This window comes from Leopardus geoffroyi, chromosome B2 (genome assembly GCF_018350155.1).
Source record: "Leopardus geoffroyi isolate Oge1 chromosome B2, O.geoffroyi_Oge1_pat1.0, whole genome shotgun sequence".
Taxonomy (NCBI): domain Eukaryota; kingdom Metazoa; phylum Chordata; class Mammalia; order Carnivora; family Felidae; genus Leopardus; species Leopardus geoffroyi.
In genome coordinates, this window is record NC_059332.1 from 48,510,707 (window position 1) to 48,530,462 (window position 19,756).

The 19,756-nt window shown below is 45.3% G+C and overlaps 1 protein-coding gene across 1 annotated transcript in view; it reads left to right on the plus strand.

Moving 5' to 3' along the window:
- Positions 1-3,664: 3,664 nt before the first annotated feature.
- TFAP2D (transcription factor AP-2 delta) overlaps positions 3,665-19,756 on the plus strand; it is a 58,783-nt gene continuing 42,691 nt past the window's right edge. The window contains exons 1-5 of the mRNA XM_045498508.1: positions 3,665-4,077; positions 5,100-5,597; positions 9,228-9,288; positions 19,234-19,399; positions 19,558-19,676. Coding sequence (XP_045354464.1) covers positions 4,039-4,077; positions 5,100-5,597; positions 9,228-9,288; positions 19,234-19,399; positions 19,558-19,676 — 883 coding nt within the window. The 5' untranslated portion in view covers positions 3,665-4,038. The remainder of the gene's footprint in view (positions 4,078-5,099; positions 5,598-9,227; positions 9,289-19,233; positions 19,400-19,557; positions 19,677-19,756) is intronic.

Consider the following 19,756-nt stretch of genomic DNA (forward strand, 5'->3'; position numbering starts at 1 on the left):
CTTCTAAAGGGAAGGAGGGAAAGAAGGAAGGAAGGGAGGAAGAGAGAAAAAGGAGAGAGAGGAAGGAAGGTACTCTGGTTGGTTTGAATATATCCAAGAAAATAATTTTGGTTAAAAATATCCAAATAATTAGTCTACTCCATTTCACTTAGCATTATGTGGGCAATTTTGTGGGGGAAATCTATTTAGGTAACAGGAAAACACACAAAATCCATTTGGAGGAGCAAAGGAAATCCCAAGTAAGAAAAAGAAGGAAGAGGAGGAGGGGGAAGGGAAAGGAGAAACCCTTGTTTAATAAAGTTAGGGTAGACACTTGTCCACCAACTTCAAACACACAGTGGGTGGCACATCCTTTCAGTAGAGTTGTTTGGGATTGGATGAAAACTGGGGTGACTTGTATGGTACCAGCCTAGAAGCTCAGGGAGGGACCTAAGTTTCCCATGCCAGCATCTGAATTGTAGGAAACAGTTAATAAACTCTCCTAGCCCAGGATCCTAACCAAAACAGTAATGATAGATATAAAGATTGCGGATTCCTAAAGCGACTGCAGTAGAACAATCCCTCCTGGAGTGTGGAGCATGGAATCAGAAGGCAGAACAGAAGTGCTGGGTGCTAAGGGAGAGTCTTCAGCTTCTAGGGTGCGGGGCTGGCGGGGTTTCTCCAAGGCTTTTAAGAGCTAGCTCAAGTGGGCGGAAGCCGGCGGGGCCTTGGGCTCAGGCTGGGATGCTCACTACAGGTTTCTCGAGGGAGGGAGCCCCAGGCGATTGTCACCGTGTCTCCAACTTGCCGTGGCCAGTTAATTCAATTACGCGCCCGCTGGAGAATGTGTGGCCAATCGCTCTCCCTGAAAGGGGCAAAGCAGAGAAAGAGGAATTAGCTTTGCTGAAAAGCCCAGCCTTTGGGTCAAGCAGGATGGCACTTATTAATTGCTCAAGACTATTAATTGGATGGGAAGGGAAGATGGTGGGGGGGGGGCGGGGAGACTGTCTGACAGAAACAAATCCTGCGCGCGCGCGCGCGCGTGCGCTCACCGCGCGCGCGCGCGCACACACACACACACACACACACACACCAAGCACAGCCACACACCTGCCTCGATGAGTTTCTTTAGAAAAGGGGCGCGCCAAGCAACCCCAGAGCAGATGGAAGGGAGCGCTGACCAGTATGTGCATATGGTGCGGATGATTTCCCCAACTTTTCTTTCAGGGACAGACAGCTTTTTTTTTTTTTTTTTTTTTTTTTTTGTTGGGATGAGGGGAGAGGGAGCAGTTGGCCAAATGGAGTTTCCCTACAGTTCAGACTCTGGTGTGGGAAGCTGGGACATTGGGTGGAAGGAGAGATTTCAGAGGCAGATGTGGGTCCTGGCAAAGTCGACCCTTTAAAGCTAAGAGAGGTACTTTACCCTCCCGGCTTAATTTCCTTTTAATACAAATACAAGTGGTTTTTTGTTTTTTCCTCATTCCGCGTGATCTTTAGTATCCTCTAATTCCACAGGGGTTCAAGAAACACTAAATGAACCCTGGATGCCTTTTGTCTTAGTATCAGGAAGTCACTCGGGAAAACGGAATGGGATAGGGAGTGGAATGGAGAGTTAAGATTGCCAGCGCTTCCGTGATGTCTTGAAGTATCTAGAGGGACGAGACAACTAGAGGTCATTCTGTGGATGTACTCAGCTCGAGGCCAGCTCATTACCAAGAGTAGCAGAGATGCGGGGGGCTGCGTGTGGATCTTCTCCCCGACGGAGACAAACACATGGGCCAAACGCGCTGGCACCATCAGGGCCGAGCAGGCGGTCATCAGTCCCGAGCCTTCTCGCTGTTCCCAGGGGAGAAGGTTTTACGTCTGCTGCCTGGACCTAAGCCGGGGAAAGAAGGTCCCTTCGCCTTGAATGAAGACGTATCTGACAGTAGGGGAGTTGGGGGAGGGGTTTGCGGCTCTTCTGAGAAGGGGCCATCCTTTTCCAGTTCAGTTAGGACCCACAGGGAAACCAACATCATCCAACAAGAAAAGCGAGTCTGGCAATTCCCAAGATAACCTTCGGGCTCTACACGTTGGGGCGGGGGCGGATGTTGTGCCTTCTCAGAGGTGGGGGTGCCTGGGATTAGGTCGTGGGGGCAGGCCCTAACTCCCACAGACTGTTATTTATGTCGTCTGTGGGTGGAATATAGAGGCCTCACTCAGTCCTGGCAAACAAAAGATTCCGCTGCAAGCATTTTGGGATTCAGCCCCTCAGTGCCAAGGGCACTCATCTTACACGCTCCTACTTAAAGATCAAGTTGATCATTCTTTCTTTTCATCTTCATTGGGCTCTCATTCTCCTGACTTCATTAGACCAAAATATAGAATTTCAAGAAGTTGGGGGTGGGGGAGGGGACGTTTGCACACCTTGAAAAAGGGAGCAAGTGTTGGCTGCTGACCCTTGTGCAGGGCTGAAGCATCACGGATCTCCATTTCAGACAGTGCATTTCAATTCTTGTCATGTGCCTTTGTCCATTTATATAAAGCAAAGAGCGCTGAGTGACAGCCCCAGTTAGCCTGCATGAGCAGATCCTAATAAACCCTCCCAAACCCCGACCTAAAAAAAAAAAAAAAAAAAAAAAAAAAAGCCACATGCCTGTTTGCCTGCGGCTTATTATTAAGACACCTTCTCAGCTTAAACACTTAAAAGCTAACCAAATGAAATGGCAATTAAGACTAAATTACCCCTTCTATCTCTGAGATGAGTCTATGGGGCCAGCCAGTTCTTATGAGATAGTGTTGGAGAGGGGACCTTGCAAAGCCTCAGTATTGCGGGCATGTGGCCACCACTAGCCCCTCCAAGTGCTAGAACACCTGGTGCAGGAAACTGAATTTTGAACGAAGTAAAGCTCAAATACTGTTTGAAAGTCAAGAAATCCACCAGAGAGACAGAGATAGGTGTGCACTGCCTCCTGTCCTCTCTGTAAAATATAACTTCGAAACATTTGAGGGTTATTTTGGGGTAATAGTGTTCAAATACCTGGTGTCACTGCTAAATGGTCTGCTACCCTCAACCCCCAACCAGCCCTGTCTCTGAAAGGGAAGAAGGAAAGCACAAAAGAGGGGGGAAATGGGTTGGGTTGGGGAGTGAAAGACAACGTTTTACCTAAATGTAGAATCTTGTCACACGTCTTTATTCTCTCTTATTTTTCTTAAATATATTGCCAGTTACACCATTTCTTTATGATGAAAACTTGGGGCTGTCCACCGTGCCTATTTATTTTAAAAGCTGCTGAAAGTGTAAGCTACCGCAGGGTGTTGCCTTTCAAAAAAGGAAAAAGAAGCCAAATTCGATGTAAATATGGAAAGAGCAGTATTGTTTCCACTTGGGCAAAGGCAGTCACCCCAATCTGGGTGAAATTGATTTGGGTGCTTGTTGGAAAAAGCAGCTTTCAGCATCTAGAAAGTGGAACCAATAGGAATGAACACTTACTCATGTAAAAGGAAGCTTTAATTAATATATATTTCTATCCCTAATATACACATATCGAGGCTAGATCTTTATCTTCCCAATAAAATGTGTGCAAATGCTCTCTGTAGAGATGAGTCCCCACCTCGGTCGGTATAGAAAAGCATGATAAAGGTTGGAAAAAATGGATAAAAATGTTGAAAGAACCTCCAGTTCCTTATTAGGCGAAGATACAATATTTATTCCTTGTCTCCTGGGATAAATCTCTTCTGCCTATTGTCCTCCCAGTTCTCAGTGCTGATGCTTAATTTTCAAAACTTCTATATTACCAAGGGACCTACGACATCAGCCAAAGAAATACTCAGCAAGTACAAAATCTGTTCCAGGGAGCTGCTTTTGTGCAGAGGGAAAATTTTGTTCCTACAGGTTTTTAAGTTGGTACGAGGCAAGGAGCTATCTGATCCGGGCAAAGCCATTACAATTTAGATCTCTATCTATAGAACATTTTTTTTCCTTAAAAAAAAATTGGAAAATACAAGAAGTTTGGATTTTTTTCCCGATTCTTTTTTTGGAGGGGGAAATTGCATCGTAAGCTTTCGGAGAAACCCAACATGTCAACTACCTTTCCGGGACTAGTCCACGATGCCGAGGTATTATTACTTTTTTTTTTTTTTTTTTTTTTTTTTGAGCGCGCGTGTGTGTGGCAGCGGCTGCGGCGGTGGCGGCGGCGGTGGCAGCTTTCCCTGTCTCTAATCTATATTGGACCGTTACATTTAATTATAATCTGGCTTTCGGGGGAAGTTAAGGAAGGAAAGGGGAGAAAGTTCGTTATGACATCTGTCGCCAGGAAGGGCAACTCTCTGCCACGTTAAGAAACATTTGCCATAATGAGGGGGAAAACATAATCCTAATAATAAAGAAGGGGGGGGGGCGAGGAGAAACAGATAGAGATGGAAAAAGGATAGTCAGAAAGGCAAAGTAAAGAGACTGATGGTGGGGGGGGGGGCGGTAGGTGGACAAGGGGGGTGGGGAAAAACGCACCCCTTTTTGAATGGGCTTATTCTAGGAAAGTGTAGCAGAAAGAGGGGGGTCGGATTCCTTGCCCCAAATGGTTAAGGAAATGAGCAAGTTGAACGATTTGCACAGACTGGATTTTGTAAATATATGGATAATGATTTTGAGCAGCTCTGGCGGAACATCGCAGCATGGACAGCCGCGGAATGTCGGTGTTGGGATCTGGCTGCGGCGGCCAGGCGCCGGCCCGCGCTCCGTGCGTGTGGACTCCGGTTCTGCTCCCCGTGGCCCCGGAGTCAGTCGCAAACCTGGCTCCCGACGCCCAGCTCCCTGTGCAAGTTAGGCAGGGGCTCTGTGTGTGTGCGCGCGCGTGTGTGTGTGCGTGTGTGTGTGTGGTGTCACCCGCACCTATATAGGGTGGGGGATTTTTTTCCGCCCTCTCGACTGTGAGGACGAGGCCGCCCACCCCCAGTTCGCCTGCTCGCAAAGGCTCTTTGGCAAAGGCGCTGAGCCGGGGTTGCGGCTCGGCCCCAGCCCTGCGTGCTCGCTCTCCTTGGAGAGCCAGAGAAAGCTCCTGGCTCCGGGAGAGCGGCGCCTCGGTTGCAAAATGACAAACCTCAAGTTTTTCTGCTCTCCCTTTTCCCCCTCTTCCTTCCAGATACGTCACGACGGATCAAACAGCTACCGTTTGATGCAGCTTGGCTGTCTGGAGTCCGTAGCCAATTCCACTGTCGCCTATTCCTCCTCCTCTCCTTTAACTTACTCCACCACCGGCACAGAGTTTGCGTCCCCCTACTTCTCCACTAACCACCAGTATACCCCGCTCCACCACCAGTCCTTCCATTACGAATTTCAGCACAGCCACCCGGCCGTCACCCCCGACGCCTACTCTCTGAACTCGCTCCACCACTCTCAACAGTACTACCAGCAGATCCACCACGGGGAGCCCACCGACTTTATTAACCTGCACAATGCGCGGGCGCTCAAGTCGTCCTGCCTGGACGAGCAGAGGCGGGAGCTGGGCTGCCTCGATGCCTACCGCCGCCACGACCTGTCCCTCATGAGCCATGGCTCTCAGTATGGAATGCATCCAGATCAAAGACTCCTGCCAGGGCCCAGCCTGGGGCTGGCCGCCGCGGGAGCAGACGACTTGCAGGTAAATAAGCATGCAGCGAATTTGTCTGCGCCCTCCCCTCCTCGCCCTCCCCCTCCCGCTCCGTTAAAGCTCTGACTGTAAGCTGTCTCGCCTCTCCCGGCCTCTCCTCGCCTCTCTCCTCTCTTCTCCTCTCCTCTCTCCTCTCCTCTCCTCTCCTCTCCTCTCCTCTCCTCTCCTCTCCTCTCCTCTCCTCTCCTCTCTCTGTCTCTCCGTCTCTCTCTCTCTCTGACACACACACACACACACACACACACACACACACACACACAGACTCACACCCCACTTATGGAAAGTTATCAAAACAATTAGAGGAGGCGTGTGCCATTCTGTCACTCTCATTGGATCAAGGCATTTCACCTGGACGCCCGGGAGTCTGGCTAGCTGCGGGCCCCCACTTTCGGTCGGTCTGCACCGAAGTCGGTTGTGAATCCTCATTTCTGTCCCTGAGGGGATGGGATGGAGGAGATCGCGGTGGCTGGTTGAGCCATCGGGACTCAGAGTAAGACCCGATAAGTTGATGACCAATCGCACCCTCAGTCTCTGCGCTTTGCTGGGTCTACCCGCGTGTGCCAGGTGTTTATCCCAGACTGAGCTTATGGGGAACTTATTAAGAATTGGGGAACTGATTTGTTCGAGCGACTTTGTTGAGCTCTAGCAAAAGTTTCCCCGAATATACTAGATTGCTGTGGAAAGTAAAGAATCGCAAATGCAACTCTCAAAATTTTACCTCAAGGAAAAAAATCTGCACAACGCCGTTTACCAGGTTGTGGACTTGAGCCTAATTCTCTCTAAGGAGCCCTCCCCCCACCCCCAACCACCACCCAGTTGGGTAATTCACAAACTTTATTTTTCTCACCAGGTTATTAACTTTTACATAAGATGCAACTCCTTACAAAGAAGGAAATGAAGAAATAAAGGAAAAGAGAGAAGGGAAAAAAGGGGGGGGGAGGAAAGGAGAAACAGGAGGGAAGAAAGAAAGAGGAAAAAAGAGAGAGGAAAGAAGGACCGAAGGGAGGAAGAGAGGGAGGGAGGGAGGGAGAAATACAGACACTGTGGAGCCATCAATCAGATGTATCTGTCTCCTACTTTCTTCCTCAATGTATTTTTGCACATTCTTTGCCAACAATAGAATTTATAATTTTGCAAACATATGCCCCCAGCCATATTTCAAGCAAATAAACCCACAAATATCTAAAAAAGAACTTAGAAGACATGAATTTGTATCTTCTTTTGGCTGAAAGAGGAGCCGTAGATGAGTCCCTACTTTTTCAGTCCGCACAAAGGGGGCCAGCTTCTCCACAGCCTCCACAACGAAAGGGAAGATACGGGAAGAGCACAAGTTGGAGACGTAAGAGATCCCTTGTTGCGCACAGAAAATCTTTTCCCTTCATTTACCTCCAACCAAGGGATTATTTTGAAATTCAAGTGAAAGCCCTTACAGTCCCAACAAAGAACCATAGGTGCAAGATCGGCACACAAGAAAAGAGATTTGGCTCCATAAACCTTGACTTTCTCCACTTATATACACAAAATAATTTTATACACTCAGAACATTTTTACATTTTTCACAAGGATCCCCTTATGTCTCGAGGGGAAAAAAATCTGCCATTCAATGCTTAGCTCAACTAAAACCTATTTACTCCTTTTAATAGCCGCGTCTGCTGCTGATTTTTTTGTATCTGTACAAATTTTTTTTCTGTGCTAGGCACAAAGCCGGGCATTTTTCAAAAGAGGGGATTAGAACATTTGCAAGCACCAGACAAAGAGCGAATCCCGTGCAAAAGAACACCGTAGTTTATCCAATTTTCGACTTAGTGCCATTCAACTGGTCATTTATGCAATGTCATCCGACCAAACAACATGTTTTACTTATGAGGGGGAAAAGTTTGTTAAGTGTAGAGACCAAGATTCGTTTCTTCTAAGGAAATAAACATCTTAACAGTGTGCCAGAGAATGGGAGAGAAAGCGGTTCACTCCCTTGGAGAGCTTCAAGGCCCTTTACCTTCTACATTTCAGATATTTCAAGACCTTTTTTTAAGTCTATATCTTTTTTATATTATTGGTTTCCTCTTTTCAGTTTATTGCTCATACTGAGAGATATACTCCAAGATACTAAAAGAATTTGAGGAGTATGATATATGACATATTTATGTATCTATGTCTATAGACATATCTATATATGTATATATCATTGTTATGTATGTAGATACATGCCATATATATATATATATATATATATATATATATATATATGAAGCAAGTTGTAAATCTGGCAAGTTATTTTCTTCCACTCCTCCTGGACTTAGTTGGCAGAATGAAAAAGAAAGAGAAAAAAAGTAATAGCTACTTTTAAAAAGAGAAATAGGGAGGGGATGTGTGGGAGAAACCCGTCTCTCTCCTTTTATTTCTTCCTTTTTAAAACATTCATCAGCATATGCCTCATTTCAAATGCAACAAATGTAAATATACTTTTCCCTGCACAGAATTTTAAGTGAAAGTCCAATGGTTTGGAGGGCGGTCTAAGTCTGCCTAACAGATGCAAACAGTCTTGTGGCTTCAGTTCCATCTTTGAGTCCCCTAAAAAGATTTGCTATGGCCAACAAAGGAAACTGTCACACCTTTTCCCATCACTGCTTTAATTTATGCTCAGTCTCCAAGTTTTTTTTTTTCATATTGATTTGATAATCACTTTAAGGCAGAACATTTAAAATAAGAAAGAGCTCGTGAGTAGGTTGAAAAGGGGGGTCTTACAGGCCTGCCTCAATATGGTGAAAATGGGGAAGCAAAAGGGAGCCAGGGCTGTAAAGGTTGTTTTGTAAAGTGGGTTTTTATTATGCACCGACTCTCTCCGCATTTACTTAACTCTTCACGGGCTGTTGGGTAGGTTAACACCCTTCAAGGCCTCTTTCATGTCCAATACCTCGTTTGTTTGTAAAGGAAAATGAGCCTTTAACACATTTCAACTCAGGAGAAAAAAGACAGAGAGAGAAATTTTTTATTATTCTTAATAAAAAATCAGCAAACCCTTTCCTTCTTCCCAGCTCAAATGATCCCTCAATCCATTAGGAGCCTGAAGACCTACAGTGAGTGAACCTGAAGGTGTTTCCTCTCTAAGGCATATTTTGGGTAGGATACTCCTACTCTGTGGTAAAGCAGAACCAACATCAGATATCTTGAAGCCTGCACTTGAAATGGCTCCTCTGAGCTCCCAAGAAACCCACAGTGCCAGACTTGACACTTTCAGTGTAATTTGCTCCACGCAGAAAGTGCCGTGGAAACTGTCTGTGTATATGCTATGTGCCTTGATGGGGACTCAAAGGGCTTCTCATTCCCTTATGCCAAGATGAAAGGCACTCAGGTGCTTTGAAGTGCAATATTGTATGGTGCTGCAAAATGCATACCTTAAGATTTATACAACTTTTAGATTGTGGTTTTTCTGGCACTTTTTTCCCCCTTGAAATCACGTGTGCTGCCAAACTTGCTCCAGCTCAATGGTTGCTTTTAAATGTCTACTACAGGGTTATTGGGATATGGGGGTTCAAGGAATGGGGCAGATTGAAAGACTTAACTCATGTGTTCACAACTATTAGTATCTATTTGAGTGCTTTTATTTCTTTTTCTTTTATTAAGGGCTCTGTGGAAGCCCAGTGTGGGCTTGTTCTCAATGGTCAAGGTGGAGTGATAAGAAGAGGTAAGTGACATGTTAAAATGAAACATTCTTCTCTCATCTGATACTTTGTTTTGAAGATCTGGTGGTGCTTGTAACCATCAGACACTTGTCTGGTGATTAAGAAAACAATTACTCTTGGTCAATTACTTTTGTCCAACACAGGCATAGTCCCTTCGGAGCTCCATTGAGGCTTGGATCTAGCCTCTTCCCAAAAGACCTACAAAAGAAGAGATTTGCTGTTTCTCATGGAACAATGACAGAATCAAAGTTAGAAGGGGGAAAAAAAGAAAAAAAGAAAAGAAAGGGAAAAAATCCTTGTCACACCTCCTTTCCCCATCACCACATCCTCAAGCAGAATTTCTGGTCTCTTTTAGCCCCAAATGTGCCAGCCACCGCCTGGGTGATTGAGGTGATGGTGTTAGCTTGAGGCTTTGAAGGATACTGTGAAAGGCTAGATTCGTTGAGGCTTCAGGGAAGGCTAATGAAACACCAATATTGTAGCTGCCCTTATTTTTCTAAGTGTCCAGAACATTTCTTTCTTTAAGGGAGGTGGGAGGAGGAGGTGGTGTTAACTGTACCGGATAAAGCTTTCTTGTTCCCATCTGTTGAGGAAAACATCTGAATCCAGAGTTACCCATGGAATTGGAAGGTGGGGGGGGGGGGGCGGGGAAGGCCAGAGTTGAGAGCTGTTGATTTTGGCTCAGACACTGAAGGGGGCTGCATCTCAGATGTTCCATTCTGACAAAAGGTTTTGAACTATGGCATTTTAAGGGCCTCAAGGCAGTGCAGATTTTGCTGGCCTCCCCACTTAACTGTACCCAGAGCCTCTGAAGCTCATTTTCCCAGCAAGCTGAGTAACCCGAGGAGCACACAAGGCAAGGGGACCAGCTGTTATCCCAACTTCATACGAATTAATAAGATGTGGCCTATTCACCAGGACTAATTCCAGCTCCAGGGTCACAGTTGTCTTTAGTAACTGAACTGCTAAAGACTGAGTCACTTCTGATGGCACCAAATAAATGTCCTTCAGTCCCTGTCCATCTCTTTCAAAGCTTGTTGAAAGATTCCAGTGCTTTTCCAAAGAAAGCAATGGATTCTTTCATGTTTAAACGGCAGGCTTTAGAACCCAATGTCCAATGTGAAATTCCATTTAAATTGAGGAATAAATATTGCTTTTTTTTTTTTTGGAACTTGACGATTGTCATAGTGGGTACTTGGAACTTCCATTAAATGAAAAATAGCCATTCAACTCTGTTGTTTCACCCCATAGAGGTTTTTCAAAAAATTACTAGTGTTGCTCGATGAGGAGTTCTTAAAATGAGCAATATTATGCTTATCAGCCAGGCTAATATTCAGCCATATTGAAGTGACATGAAATAGGCCCAGACTAGAGAAAATTGAAATAAAATACACATACTGTTGAAGGGAGGGATTAAAAATGCACGATGAAAGAGGGGTCAGGTGAGGTGTGCTGATCTGGGTCTGTTGGGGCGGTCACACTAAAGGTGAGGCTGAACACTGAGGGCGCATGGAGATGTCGGTGGTGCTGAAGGACAGCGCCACTAATTAGCGCCCAGAGCCGGCTCCTCCCAGAGTCCGGCTGGCGCTACTGCGGTCGACGCGTTCAGTTCCGCACTTGTTCCAAGATCACCTTCTCAAATGCCTGGAAATTGCACCAGATCTTACAATAGCTGCCAGAGGGTGGGAATTATTTGAGATCGAGGGCGGGAGCTGGAAGGGAGGTGGCTGTGTAATTAGTTGAATTTTTGGAGAGAGATTTAAGGGACACCCCCGCAGCATGCCCCAAAGAAAGGTCAACGCTCTTGGGTAACTATAAAATGAGAACTGCGGTCCGGTCCTATTACAGGCACATAAATGGTCTTCCTTAGGTGATGTTTTATTGTTGTTGTAGAATTTGGTGTCACTCCGTATCACCTGAAAATCAGGTGGAGCCTGCTATTTTAAATCAAATATTGATCTTTTAGGAGAATAGCATGGCTCCAAAGAGGAAGGGGAGGTAACTTGGGGTTTCTGTCTGTATTGTGTGACTAAACCCTAGTCCTCCCTCCCTCAACCCCTGCGAAGGAATTCAGAATTTAGCTGCTGAGTTTATTCCATTTCCACATGTTTAAGAGAAAAGCCAGTTAAATTGGTTGAGCCCAAGAGACCAAGTGTGTGTCTGTGTGCGTGTGTTACTCTGAAACAATCAATGTTCATGACAATTTACAAATGGATAGCAAGGAAGTTTTGCCTAAAGGTTGTGTACATCGTGCTGGATCCCACACAGCCCTAAATCTCAGGACTCCCCATTTTTGAAGAAAAGTTAAGGAAGCCCCTTCTCTCTGTTGTCATGGTAGTGCATTGGATTCTTAATATAAACAACTCAAGTCACCTTTGTTCATCAAAAATCAGGAGGACACTAAGTCAAGCACTCTGCCATGTTCTGTAATGGTTTTGTTTAGATAGGAATGCCTGTTTCTCTTAATCCATACTTTCGCGGTGACTCTCCACAGGAAACATGATTTCTTGAAAAGCACAACTTTTTGCCATTTTTCCTCCCCTGCTAAGTTCTCTGATAAACTTACATTTCTGACAGTTTCCAGAATTTACTGTGGGAGGAACAAAACAGATTTCATTTCCAAAGACTCCTAAGTGCTCTTCTAGAAGAAAGATCCCTAAGTGCCCCACATGAGTTCACCAGGGAGACATTGTCCTGGTTTGCTGTGTGTGTGTGTGTGTGTGTGTGTGTGTGTGTGTGTGTATGTTGGAGGACAGAAGAGCACTCAGTTCTTTAAATTTGGCCACTTCTATTAGCAAAGAACAAAATACCATTTCTCTGACTCACTTCAGTAAGTGGTAGTTACATTGTTTTTGCCTATAATGAAGGCCGGATAGCCAAAGAAAGCCCGGAAGAGGGGCACCAACGAGGTAATTACCACCTAGATAAAATATTTGCCACCGCCTCGGAGGTGCCGCTCCCGCACGCTCACTCTCGCTTAATGGTGTGCGCGATTTTGCCCGCAGCTCCGCTACTCCAACCATCAGAACCAATAATCTTTACTTTACCCTGTGCTTGAGTATCGATAGCTTCTCTCGCCTCCGGCTTGGGCTTTGATATGTTAATATTTCTGAGTAGCAAATTCTGCAGAGATCATATTAATGTTGTACGTACAGAGTGGGGCTTTGCCTTCGTTGAATATTCAGATACTGGGTTTCAAAAGGCATCTTGAAGAAATGAGGCTTCTATTTACAGGAGTCGTCTGTGTTTTTAATCATTAAAAAGAAAGGAAAGCCCACTCTTCTTTTCCCCAAGAATCTTCTGAGGCTCCCTCATGGCCCCCTCCCCTTTGTCAGGTGCTGGTCCCTTTCATTTCTTGCTCTGAGAATAGTAGGAGAACAATGTTGATGATGACGACGACTATGATGATGATGCTAATAATGAGTGGATCCAGATTGGAATCGAGGGGTTAGGGGTTCAATTGGGTAGGGGGCTATGGCCTTGAGAAGAGGATGGAGGGGAGATGAGAAGACCCAACTTTCCCATATTTGGGTGGAAAGTGACATTTTGGCCCTGGTCTTTTTTGAGAAATCAGGATGGCAAACTCAAAAAAAAAAAAAAAAAAGGAAGAAAGAAAAAAATGAAAAAAAGTGAAGAGGGGGAAGCGCCCTTGTTTCGCTTTGTGATCACTCTGCCTTGCAGCCCCAGGCTAATTTCAGACGCTTAAATACCGCCATAGCCTCTGGGCCACGCGGAGAGGGAGCGGACCAGGCCACGGGCAGGCAGGAGCGCTTTCTGGATTGCCCGTGGCTACACAAAATACAAACTACTTTGAATCAAAACATTTTTGGGGAATTAATATGATCTGAACTCTGCACGTTTTAAGAGAGCTGGAGTTTGTCAGATCGCTTAGAGGTGACTGGCACGCCAAGGAGGAGGCAGTTACGCTGTGGTACAAACATTGTCAGATCTGATTTAATTTTTTAAAAATGCTTCTGTGAAATGGAGTTTAGCATCAATCACCCAGCCTGCCAATAATGGGGTAGATGAACCTGCCTGCTGTCCCCTTCTACAGACCCCCGCCCCCCCCACCACCTGGCTGCCCACAGTCTGCCTGGGCCAGGAGGATGAGCTGCTTCTGCTCCTTCAGTTTTGTGATAGCCCCGAGCTTTGGAACTCGACTTTGGAAGAGCCAAAGGCTCTTTCAGCAGCTCCCAGAACGCGTTAAGATTGGAGTGGGGTGGAAAGCCTTGTTTCTCTTTTGTCAGAACCCCCAGAATCTCTCTTTATGAGAATCGCCCAAACTCATCTCTACAGCTCATCCATTTTGAAAATAGAGCCAGAAACACACCTGGAGCCTTGCCTGCCTCTTTAGTCCCCAAATACAGACGCTGGAGAGTCGAAATCCAGTCTCCTTTATATGAAGTCTAAAACTCATATAGTAAAGGGTCTATAGGCATGGTTTCTTGGAAATCTTTTTTTGCTGGCAAGGGGAGATCTTTTTCCATAGCCTACTGTCTTCTTTCTAATTTCTTTATTGCTTTGAAAATCACCAAAAGCCAGAGCACTCCCTGCATTGGGAAATGGGGATTAATATTCTCTCTCTCTCACACACACAGCCACATTAAACCAGTAGGTCTCCCCGCTCAGACATCCCTTTCTTTTGTTCTGCCTCGAATCTGCACGGGAAGAAGCGCTTTCAAACCTGGTAATCCATTTATACCTGTAAGGGTATATCCTTCCCTGAAATAGGGCAGTTAGCAGCTGATGCCTCATCTGAGGCCTATTTGATTGCAATTAAACCACTATCCCTTTGCCGTTTGATTACAATTAATATCTGCTGTGGGAGGAGAGGAGCGAGGAGGGTATTACACCAGGGATTTGGGATTGAGAAGGGCGAGGGGCTAGAGAGGAAGCAGCCGAGAATGATCCTACCCCACCCAGCTTCCACGCGCACCTCGCAGAAATGCACCCGCAGAACAAACAGGGACAGGAAACTCCTATAATCGCTTACACATTTTTAATGTGTCAGAAAAAACGAGCGATCACTGGAGATGAAGAAGGGGAGAAAAAAAATCCCTGCCGTTTGTATTTCTTTCATTTGAATTGTAAACATCTGTTTGGCTGTAAGGCGAACAGAACATTTATTTTGCTCTCAAGATTTGGTCTAATTATGTCAACACCGAAGCGGCAGGGAGTGGGGCGGCGCTGCGGCTTTGGAGAGGCTGAGCGCAGGGGCCCCGCGCCCAGAAGCCAGCCAGGAAGTATTGATCGCACCTGGAGAGCGCACAGGGCCTCTAGCCATCAGCAGCTCTGTTCTTAGAGAGGAAGGCACCCAGAGGGGGCGCGTGGCTTAGAGGCAGCTTTGGGGGCGCCAGGAGAGCCACAGTTCCATGGAGACTGCCGAGGCTGTTTCCTCTGCCCTAATTGCCTTGGATGAGAAGGGAAAAAGCGCAATCAGACCTCAGCCTTTCTCTCCGATAGCCCGGCAAAAGGTGGGTAGGGGTCTTGTTGCGCTGCACAGGTAGCGCCCTGAGACGCGGTAGTTGCTCGACACAGTGGTGGAGTTGGGTGGGCTTTACTTAGGTTGTGGACCACATGTGCATGCATTTACTGTTGCACCTCCTGACGAGCTGGGGAAATAAGTTGAGCAGGCGTGAACATCCCCATTTTTCAGATGGACAAATCAAGGCCCAGAGTTGTTACTCATCTAAGGTTGCATGGGTCGCTAGTTGGCCAACCTCTTACTTGCAGCCCCGTACTTTTTCCACTCCCCCCACGCGGTGCTTGCACACACAGGGCCAGAGGTCTCCAGGCATACCAGGAATGGCGCAGCCCAACCCCGTTTTTCTTCTTGCCTCATGGGATCTAACAAGGTCTGGCAGCCAAAGAATCTGTGTCTGTGTGTCTCATGCCTGGTTTTGTCCCCAGCACAGTAATTCTTTGGCTGACTTCCCTGTAGCTGTGGCAAAGTTATCCCTTTTATGATAGTCATGTTCTAGACAAGTGACCTTAACTAGATAGTCCCTGATTTCTTATGCTGTTTCTATAGCTACAGATCTGAGTTTGAGCATCACTGGAAATAGGAAGCCCCATCTCCAAATTTCAATTTTAAAAATAGTGCCCTCCATGGAAGTATTGCTTCTGTGCACTATGAATGGAAAAGAGATGTACTCTAGAGAAGTTCTGCATGAATACCTTGGTTGTGGCACCAGAGACACCTCTAACTGGAGTGCTGGATCTAGAATGAATGTTACATCATTTCAATAAGAGCTGACATGCAACACAGGCACCATGAGGAACTTCAACTGGTAATACTGGGGATGAATACTGTAAATGGTCTGGTATGGTTGACTCTCATGACTTTCCTCTGAAATCTCATCATTGCTATCTGTAGTCTGGATCTCCAGAATGAAACCCCACCTCCTTGGTTCTTCATTCTAAATGCAAACATCTGTTATGTTGACCTATCACCCTTTTCTTCCTCCCCCCTCCCCAAATAAACCACTGGGAAGAAAGATAGCAGGTTCCCCATGCTGCTGTAAACTCTACAAGTTGCCAAATCTTTAGCCAGGACGAGAGAGTTCCCCAAGGCTGCAGCAATGCCAACTATCAAAGCAACAGAAATTCCCTTTAAAGATGCTGTGACATAAAAAATAAAAGACTCTAGAGTTGATGGCTAATCCTGAATACAAAATAAATCCTCCAGGCAGTTTGTGTGTGCATAAAGAATACTCTTAATATGCAGGCTGTGTAACTTACCTAATAAATGCTTATTTGAGCATAAGCCAGAAGCCCAACCTGGGCTGGATGCAGGAGAGAAAGACCCAGAGCCCAGGAAGATAGCACTTGGCCACATAGCAGATCTAGTGACTTCTCTGGGAGCAGCTGGCTTTCAGTGCATGGGGTTCATTTTGCTAAAAGGGGGTGATTTTCCAAGTGGAGAAAGCCTGATTTAACTTTTTTTTTACAACAATCTTTTAGAGTCTTCTGCATCTCCCTAAAATAGGTTTCTAACCCACTGTAGACTAGTAAAGATAGGAAAGGTCTAACATTTTGTCCTTCTTTTCCCTTGACCGGCTGGGAAAGTAACGCATGCACAAACACTCTTCTCTCATAATTGACTTGAGACCTATTGGGTGAGATTCCTTGTGTCCTCAGTTGTGTATTGGCTATTTTACAAGAGGAGGGGGTTTATGTAAGAATGTAAATTTACTTATGATTCCATGACCATGGGTGGAGGCCTATTTTTGGGAGAGAGCTCTGTGAATTTTGAATGTAGATATTATGATTTCTTAATATTTTTTGCTTTGGATGACCTCATAATGGCCTAAATTCTTAAGTTTTGGGGATCCTGATTCTCACAGTATGATGTTAAAAGCCAGCTTCATTGATATCCTGTTCATCTCAACATTTGAGAAGTCACTTAAGAGTTTGTTTGTAAAATGCATTTTGCATCTATAGGTATAAAAGGAGAGAGCATCAATGAAAGGATGATGGTAGTTTTGGGACCCCAAATCTGGGGATAATGATGATGACGATGATTAGTTTTAAAAATTCTCTATGACAGGGGCAGCTGGCTGGCTCAGTCAGCAGAACAATCAACTCTTTATCTCAGGGTTATGAGTTCAAGCCCTGCGTTGGGTGTAGAGACTACTTAAAAATGAAATATTTAAAAAATAAATAAAATAAAATTCTCTATGACAATGCAAAGTGGGGAAGCACAGGTGAGTTTGTGTTTTGAGCTCCTGAGACAAACATTTGCATGATTTCCAATATGTTGACCACAAGGTTAATGCCAGGAAAAGGACTTTGTGTGTATATATGTATGTATGCATTTTGAGAGAGAGAGAGCATGCTATGGGGAGTGGCAGAGAGAGAGAGAGAGAGAGAGGGAGAGAAAGAATCCCAAGCAGGTTCCGAGCTATCAGAGTGGAGCCCGACATGGGGCTCAATGTCACAACCATGAGATCCTGACCTGAGCAGAAATCAAGAGTTGGATGCTTAATTGACTGAGTCACCCAGGTGCCTCCAGGAAAAGGATTTCAATTTGACAGTTAAGACTGTGACCTCTCAGATTTCAAACTAAGGACCAGCTTCCAGGCACTAGCATTGGAAATTTAGCTAAGCATACAGGACTCATTTCCCAGTCTGGAGAGGTCTGGCTACTTTAATATTCTCAATGTCCTGTCTTCTGTTTGGGGGGTCATTAAGAATGATCACCAGCCTCAGAATGCTTAAGGAGAAAGACATTGATCCCAGTACTCTCAGGGGAAGCTTGGATGACAGTAAGACAACCTGGAAGAAATCCAGGTAGTACAAGGGTAGAAACACTTTAAGAGTAGGGTAAAGTTAACTTGTTCTCTGCACCCAGGTCCAGGACCCCTTTGCCTTTTTAAACATCCTCCCAGGTTCCTTAGCCACTGTGCTCAGAGAACACACCCAAATCTGAATGCCAGAGACTCTAGCAACACAGCATTTCACCTGAGCAGCTTAGTAAAGGAGGTGAGGACCTATGTAGGAGGCAAGTGGTGAGTACTGGACCAGGTCTTCTCAAACCTTAACATGCACATTAACCACCTGGGGATCTTGTTAAAATACAGATTCTGACTCAGAAGGTCTGGAGTTGGGCCTGAGAGTGTGCATTTCTAACAAGCCCCTAGGAGATGCCAGTGCTGACAGTTGAGGAACACCCTTCAAGTAGAGAGATTTTGGATAACACTCCCCTGCCTGTTTGTCTTCTTCCACCTACTTCTTTCTCTTTTCTCTCATAGAACTTGACTTTTGGGGAGATGAGTCTTAAGATCTCCCATAGCTGAAGAAATCAAATGTATGCTCAGGAAAGTAAACCTTGAATTTGAATTTGCCAGTGAACCTTAAAAACTATGTCCTCAGATTGCTCAAAGCACAAGGAGCAGCCTTGGACCCCAAGGCTATTTAGCACAGTGTTAGTAATATGGATATTAGCTCAGGATTTTTGCAGTAAGGGAGGATTGGGCAGAGGGAAACTCTCCTCAGCGATGACCATCTTGGGTCTTCAGGTCTACTTCAGGTACCTGGGGCTGGGGAATGTACTCTGGTGTCCTGGAGGAGAGCAAAGTTCAAGGATCTTTCTGGAGCTTGGAGACAAAGTCTTCTGCCCCAGGAGCCCCAGCATGGCAAGATTGCTTTGGTGATTTTGCCATTAGCAGTTATCTTTGCTTTGTTCTCTAATAGTAATAATGATAACAACAACCAAAACAATATTATTGGCCACCAACATTTAATGTGACTGTTACTATGTTCTAAGTCTTGCACTGTATTTGACTGTGTGTGCCAATCCTGACAGCTGACATATGGTAGAGAGCTGTGACCTATCATCCCCCGACATGAGTTGAAAGTTTATGACAATAGGAAAATTATTTTTGGTGGTACCTGGGAACTGAGTGACTCAAGTACCTATAGTTGGCAGGTGGATGAGGGAAAAGAGAAGGAAGTTTTCAAATAATTTAGAAAAGAGCTTTCAAACTTTTGTCTATATAACAAGTCACAGACAAAATATATCCATCCATTGTATGTATGTGCACATCTATGCACACACATACACAGAGCCATGGAAAAACAATACATACCCTCTGTGGGGTTCACTGATGGATTTGGGTTTTTTTTATTAATTGAAGTGTTTCTTGGTGTGTATGATGTCAACATTAGCACTGGTGGGCCAGTCACTCTATAGAATGCTGGTTTTTGTTAAAATTAAAAAATAGTGCCCCCACAAACATGTACTGTATGATATTTGAAAGATGAAGCCTTGTTATTTGAAAGGACATCTTCAGAGCAGCTTTCTGAGATGATCCTGGTGGTGTATGTATGGGAGCAATTGTTGCCATGTATTCCCAAATCCCAAGTCGTGGCTTGATATTAACTGTCTTTCAATGATCTCCTCTCACTGTCACTAATATGTGATATACTTCCCCCCCCCCCCCAAGGTGGCACCTGTGTGGTCAACCCCACAGACTTGTTTTGCTCTGTCCCTGGCCGTTTGTCCCTTCTCAGTTCAACTTCCAAATACAAGGTGACCATTGCTGAGGTGAAGAGGCGCCTCTCACCACCCGAATGCCTCAATGCTTCACTGTTGGGAGGCATTTTGAGAAGGTAAGACATTGTTTTCTGGCTGTACTGATACCATATTCCTCAACCCTCAGTCCGTAGACCTCCTATCTCATGTTGAATTCCCCATCTGGTCAAATCGCCTCATCATTTCCCTCAGAATGTGAACTTTCAAAACTTAGTTTTTATTTGTTTCTGGACAGAGCAAAATCCAAGAATGGGGGTCGCTGCCTGAGAGAGAAACTGGATAGGCTTGGCCTGAATTTACCAGCAGGAAGACGGAAAGCAGCCAATGTTACCCTCCTTACTTCCTTAGTTGAAGGTATGATTTTTCAGCTCTGCAAAGTAATGATGGGAAGTTAGCAATCCTCTGGAACTCAGGTTTGTTAGATTATGCTGTTT